The sequence below is a fragment of the Mus pahari genome, chromosome 10 (assembly GCF_900095145.1).
Source record: "Mus pahari chromosome 10, PAHARI_EIJ_v1.1, whole genome shotgun sequence".
In the NCBI taxonomy this organism is placed as follows: Eukaryota; Metazoa; Chordata; class Mammalia; order Rodentia; family Muridae; genus Mus; species Mus pahari.
The window spans coordinates 101,176,303-101,182,824 of record NC_034599.1 but is presented as its reverse complement, the minus strand read 5'-3'; the positions used below and the strand labels follow the sequence as shown (position 1 = coordinate 101,182,824).

Sequence of the window (6,522 nt, the reverse complement as noted above, 5' to 3'; positions counted from 1 at the left end):
GGGCCTAGATTAAAAGCTAAACGCATATGCCAGCTCACCTAGCCTCTTTTTCGAGACAGGGTTTCTCTGTGTAGCCCTGGCTGGCCTGGAACTCACTCTGTAGACCAGGCTGGCCTCGAACTCAGAAATCTGCCTGCCTCTGCCTCCCAAGTGCTGGGATTAAAAATATGTGCCACCACTGCCTGGGTTTGTTAGTGTTTTGAGTGAAGCATGACATTAGGGAGAAGAGCTGGTGCTGTCCCTCACTATAGCAGGTAGACATTTCCTCACCTTAAACAGCCAGGCCCTCTTGGAAGCATTGGAAGTACCCCACTTGTGAGTCAGGTGACCCTCAGTAGTATCCCAGCAGCCCTCTGATACCCACCTAATGCGCAGAGTCAGCCAGTCAGTGGGTCAGAGGAAGAGCGGCTCTCCTGGGAGTTGTAGCCAGGAAAAGGAGAGGATGAAGGAAGAAGAAAAGAGAAATGGAAAAGGAAGACAGGAGGAGAGAGCGGGAGGAGGGGGAGGAAGAAGACAAATGGAGGCCTGCGTGGGGAGAGAGCAGAAGGCAGAGAGAATGAAAGGGGAAGGAAGGAGGAAGACAGAAGAGAAGGGAGAGAAGAGGAGGAGGGAATAGGGGATGGAGGACAAGGGGGAAGCAGAGGACAAAAAGGGCCAAAGCCTCCTGGGACCACAGCAAGAGTGTATGGGGAAGGGCTGAGAAGTGGTTCTGGAAGATGAGGCCATGACCTTGGGGGATGGGCTGCTCAGAGGGACCCTTCCTGGGGTCAGGGGAGGCTCTTGTTCAATTGTTGAGGACATTTGAAAGCAAGTGTCCCTTTCATAGTGGGGGAGGGAGGGTTGGAAGGATGCCTTGAGTCTGGATGCCTCATGTCATCTGGGTTCTCTGGAATATGGCACTGTAAAGGGAAAGTCTGTGAGGGCCATTGACTTGAAATGAGACTTATTGGTGTTTGAGGTGGACACTTGGTGCATTTGGCTAACTGGACAGAGCTAGTGTCTGGGCTGCACCGATTTGACCTACTCTGGAGGTAGCCATCTGTCGGAAGGTCCAGAAGTGCCAACCGTCCCAAGGGCTGCACCGCCACCTGCTGAGAGGCCTGGGCCGTCCCAGGTCCTTCGCCGCGGGGCCGTGGCTGGCAGCAAGTAGGAAGGAGGAACGCGGAAGGGGGCGCGCAGGTGAGTGCTAGCTGGTTGCTCCCCTGCGCTCCAGCCCTTCTCACCAGGGAGTTGAATGCCCGGGTAAACACCAGGCGCGATGTGCGCCGTGTATCCACGGAGAGACAAAGCCAGGGCGGGGCGGGGGCGCCGCCCGCGATGCCAGGGCGGGGGTGCGGGGCGCAGAGCAGTCTCCCCTGGCGCGGGTTGCCCACCGCCTGGGAACCCTGAGCCCTGCCCGCGGACAGGTGGAGCGGGGGCGGGGCGGTGTCCGGGAGGGTCCCGCCCCGGGGGTGGGGCCGGGCGGGCCCGGCGGGGCGGGGCCGTGCTATGCAAATGTCGCCCACGGGCGGCCAATTGCCTGCGCTCCGCGCGCGGCTCCGAGCGTCCCGTCCCGCCAGCGGCCTCGAGACCCGAGCAGCTAGGGAACAAACCGCAGCGGTCCAGGGATCCCCGAGCGCAGCGTTGAGCCAGGGTACGCTTCGAGGACCCGCGCAGCCCCGCTCGGTCTCCGGGCCCTAGTCAGACAGCCAGGCAAGCGCAGCGCCACCCGGCCGAGCCCAGCGCAACGCTCCGTAGCCTAGCGCGCGCCTCCGCCCGCGCCCCGCACCGGGGAATGCGCCCTCGGCGCGCAGGCCAGGGGGCGCCCGCAGCCCGCCCCGGGGGAGGCGGCCCCGAGCGCCCCTGAGCCTTTCCATGGCCCGGGCTAGGGCCCGGGGCCTCGGCTGCTGACGTGCACGAAGCCAGGGGAACCAGTGAAGCCGAGTCCGCGGTGCGGATCCCGGCTCAGCCTCAGAGACAAGAGGGCGCGGACAGGGCCGTGGCCCCGGGGGGCAGCTAAAGCGGACCGGCCCGACGCGAACCTCTCCGCTGCTGCGGCGGCCACCGCTGCCCGGGCGCCCAGGCCCCGCCGCCGTGGACGAGGTGAGTACGAAGGGAACGCGACCTCCCGACCCCACTAGGATCCGCGGCACTGCAACTCCTTAGAAGTGCGCGAGGTCTGGCGAACCGTGGCACACTGTCTGCGGGTACCAGGCGACAGAACTAGGATGTGCTTCATACCTGTCCCGGCGTCCTGAAACCCCTCCGTTCCCGGGCGCCGTAAAGATGTGTGTTTAGGCGATGTGGCCCGCGGATCACCGGTGTGTGAATTAACTTTTTCCACCCCCGCAAGGTTTTGGGTGGACACCCTTACCCTCGCTGAGTGGGAGTTCGGATCCTTCTGTTCTAGTCCTCTGCTGACGCCTGCACTCTTGCCCAAATGGCGCGTTTGCACTGCCTCAGTGTCTCTAGTCTGAAGACCAGGTCAGCCCCAGGGGAAGGTCTAAATTGGAAGCCCCCACGTGGAGGGTCGCCCGGAACCGCAAAACAAGGGGATCTGTTTCCAAACGGGCTTTTCTTCCAGCCATTTGCCGATCTCCTCTCGGTCCTGCTCCGGGTTCAGGGGTCTCGGTGTAGGTGAGGTGTTGTTAAGTTGGAAGAGCCTGGGGTCAAGCCCCAGTTTGAACCACGGAGCCTAGTGGTGAAGTGGGCAAGGGACCATGGGGGGTGGCGGGTTGTCTAGAGCAGGTGAGGTAAGGAAAGTGTCAAGATGAAGAGTCCTTTGGAACTAAGGCTGGGGTCCCAGCCGGACCGATAACTCCTCATTCTTGAAATAGGTGCATTTTGCCACCAGATCATTAACATCTGGGGAGAGGACAAACTGAAGCCTCCCCGTGTCCATCGTGGAGCTGGGCCAGGTAGAAGGACTCCTGTTTCCCCGAATTCACTCTGTTTCTCCAGTACCCGCTACCCTAGTTACAGATAAGGGAAAACTGGGCCCGGGGGTGGGATGGAGCCAGGGCTGCTCCTCCAGCTGCTCAGGGGGTGTGCCTGGACGCAGTGGACTATCTTGTCTGGGCCAGGCAAGAATGCAGTCGGATCTACCCTCCCTGTTCCCCCCTAGTTCCAAAGGAGCCAGGCCCGGAAGTAGGAAGGTGGGGGGTTGGAGAGGCCAGAAGCCCAGCCTCAGCCCCCGCTACTCTGCGTACCTTGGGGGTGGGGATGGAGCCTGGCCCAGGTGACCTTGACTGGGAAACCCTGGCCACAAAAGGGGGTTTCGGTCCCAGCAGATCTGCTTCCTGGTCTATGAGGTGTTGGGGGAGGGGGAAGCTGAGTCTCCAGGAAGGAGTCTTGGGGTGTGTGGTGTGGGGGGGTGTTAGCTGATGAGCTGGTGGGGTGCCGTTAGTAATTTCCTCCGTGTTCTTCCACAGCCCTGTTCTTGCCTTGCCTCCCTTCAATCGAGGCAGTTCTCAGCTAGAGGAGCCAACCTCCCTCTGCTAAGACAGGCTCCCCCTGACACACACATACGCGCACATAGACACACACACTATGAGCTTGGGAGGTCTGGATCAGGCTGGACAATTTGACCACCTGGCCCCCCGTCCCGCCCCCAGGTGCCTCTGGACCCCTTCCTCCGTCCGCCCCTTTCCTGCACCCCTTGCCAGCCCCAGCTCCTCGTTTCTTTGTTCAGGCGTCTCTCCTCCGTCCCTCCCTCTCTCCTCCCTCTCTCCTCCCGCCTGCTGCCTCCCTCCCTTGTTCCCTCCCGCCAGCTTTCTTCTCCTCCTTTTCGGTTTTTCTCCTGGTGGGCTCCCAGGTGGCGGTGACTGTTCCTCCCCTGTCCACCTACTCGAGCTTGTTCTGAGTTGGGGGCTTTAAGGGGACTGGGGTTGAGTGGGAGGTATTCAGGGGCTAGCTGAAGGGAAAGGACTGTAGCCGCCCCCTCCCCCTCCCCTCTCTGTCCCTCCTTTCCTCTTCATCCTTCTTTTTCCTCTGTCCCCCACCCCTAGATTCCCAAAGAGGGGCCCTAGATTTGGTCTTGGGGCCCTAGCAGACTTCACCCCACCCCCATTTACTCCTTCAAGGGCCAGATAATTGTGGCGCTCTCTGTAGGAGCCTCATGGGGAAAGGTCCCCTACTTTCTTGGACACCTTGAGTGAGTCCTACACTGGCTTTGGTGACCCTGACCATGTCACTGTGAAAAATGGATACGGAAGAAAATTGAGGTCATGGGGGGGCTGTTGACATGAGCCCCCTGATCAAAGCTCTCAGGGACTCAGACTACATCTTGCCCTTCTAGCTTCCTCGAGCCGCACCCCACTAGCAGGTCAAGTTCTTGAGCAAACTCATGCTTGTGAAGGCGTGCGTGGGCATGCAGGTGTGGATGTGTGGATGTAGATACAGGACTGTTCACGGGGCCTCCTGGTGCACCCTTAGGGTGGATGGAAACTGCTTAGCCCTCTCCCCCTCCTCCCTCCTCGCCAGAGCCTGTCTTGAATTCTGTCGGCACTAGCTTTGTGCCCCCAGCCGATGGGGGAGGGGCCGGGCCTGCTCCTCCCCTCCCCCAGTCAACCAGCCTCCCCAGGAGAGAGCTTCTGGGATGGGGAGGTCTAGGAGAACCGAGAGGTGTGCCAGGCACTCTGAGAGCACCGCTGGAGGAGTCGGCTGAAGCTGCACTTCCTGTCTGAGGAACCACCAAGTGGTTCTCCTTGGCAGGAGAGGCTCCAGGGCTCCAGGGCTCCAGGGCTGGGGGCTGAGTCTGAGGAGGGCACTGGAGTCTAGAAGGCCACTGCAGAGCCTAGGCCTTGTCTCAGCCCCGCAATCCCGGCTGGGTCTGTCATATTGCCTCGCATGGGAAGGGGGGATAGACAGGGCTGATCCGGGGGGCCATGAGCCTGTTATCCTTCATGCCCTCACCCCCAGTGCTTTCTGGGTGTGGGGGGGTGGGAGTTGGCGCAGACTTGTATCAGGAGGGAGCAATATGTTACAACAACTGGTGCTGGGCTACGTTTACCCAACAGCCAGCCTGCCTGGGGAGACAATATTTGAAAAACACAGTATTAAAATTTGGACTTGCCAGGGATATGGGTGACTTTGAAGGGAGCAGTACATCTGGCATACACCCTGTCACAGATCCTCTGGCCATTCTAGCATCCTTTCTGACCCCTGAGCTGGTACTTTTTCATGGAGGAAGTCCTTCTGCCTGTCTAACCTGAGTGCTTCCTGCTTCCTGCTTTTTTAGTTAACGTGAGTCCTGTTATTAGCTGTCTGTTCCTTTTTGACCGATGGGATCCCTCCTGCTTTGGGCCATCTGTATGTCCCTTTCTCACTCCCCATCTTCCCATAATTACCCTCCACTCCAATATTAGATACAGGCTTTCCTTCTCTGGGAGGCGAGCATTTGCTCAAGCAGATCTGGACATGGGAGAGAGTGGCCACTCTGTAGGTTGTGGGCAAAGCGTGGAAACTTGCTGTGAGCCACAGAGGGTTTCTGCCATCTGTTTGTGTTCCAGCAGGGAACTGAGGGGAGGGACAGTAGAGGGTAAGACATGGCTCTCCAGCTACTCCCCTCAGTCCTGCTGCTCCCTGGTGGCCCACTACTGTGGGCTTCAGGCTTGCCTGGGACACTCCCCCCCCCCCCACAAAGGTAGGCAGAAGAATGAATGAGCTTTGTCCCGAGCTGAGCATGAAGACTGCAACAGTCTGTTCAGGAAGGGAAACTGAGGCACAAGGGGGGTAGGCGGGGTGCTACCCTAAGGCCTCAGCCCTTAGGAGGCAAAGGCTGAAGGATCATTGTAAGTTCAAGACCAGAGGGTTATACAGCAAAGAGACCCTGCCTCAAAATAAAAGGCTGCATATGGAAATGGCTCAGGCATTCCAACTTTGCTCTCTTCCCAGGTGTCCACAGAACTGGAGCCTGCTTCCTGGGCCCCAGGCCCCTCCCACGATGCTTGTCACTGCCTTCATCCTCTGGGCTTCCCTGCTGACCGGGGCCTGGCCCGCTACCCCCATCCAGGACCAGCTTCCAGCCACACCTAGAGTCCGACTGTCATTCAAAGGTAAGGGGCCTCTTCGCTCCTCTCTCAAACCATCCTTCCACACAGCGCTGGTTTCCCTGCAGAGGGAAGAGGTGAACACAGTGAGGATCCAGGACCTGTGGCTTATTTGCTAGACACTTCCTCAAGGGGTGAGTGTGTGTGTGTGTGTGTGTGTGTGTGTGTGTGTGTGTGTAGTGCACCCTAGGACTGAAGTGAAGAACAGTGGCCATGCTAGCGTTAGGGATTTAGAACTCTGTCTTGGCCATCCTTGGGCGAGAAGTAACCTTGGCCAGCCTCCTGCCCTGGGTGGGGCCTGCTCAGCCCAGGCTGGCCAGATTTCCCAGCAGCCATATTGGGTGAAAGGCTGGGCTGACCTCTCCTTCCTCAGGCTTAGCTGAAGCTCCAGCTCCTATCTTGACACCCTGGCCCCTGGCCTCTTCCCACCCTACCCCCACATCTTGATTGGAGGAGGGGGGAATGACCTGGTTAACTTTTTTTTTTTTTTTTT

General features: G+C 59.3%; 1 protein-coding gene across 2 annotated transcripts in view; it reads left to right on the top strand.

Annotated features, from left to right (window-relative positions):
• The first annotated feature begins 1,515 nt into the window (after positions 1-1,515).
• Positions 1,516-6,522, top strand: part of Sema3f (semaphorin 3F) — a 27,839-nt gene continuing 22,832 nt past the window's right edge. For both annotated transcript variants that reach the window (XM_021206511.2, XM_021206510.2), the window contains exons 1-2: positions 1,516-2,082; positions 5,875-6,035. In XM_021206511.2, the coding sequence (XP_021062170.1) occupies positions 5,924-6,035 (112 nt within the window). In that variant the 5' untranslated portion in view covers positions 1,516-2,082; positions 5,875-5,923. The remainder of the gene's footprint in view (positions 2,083-5,874; positions 6,036-6,522) is intronic.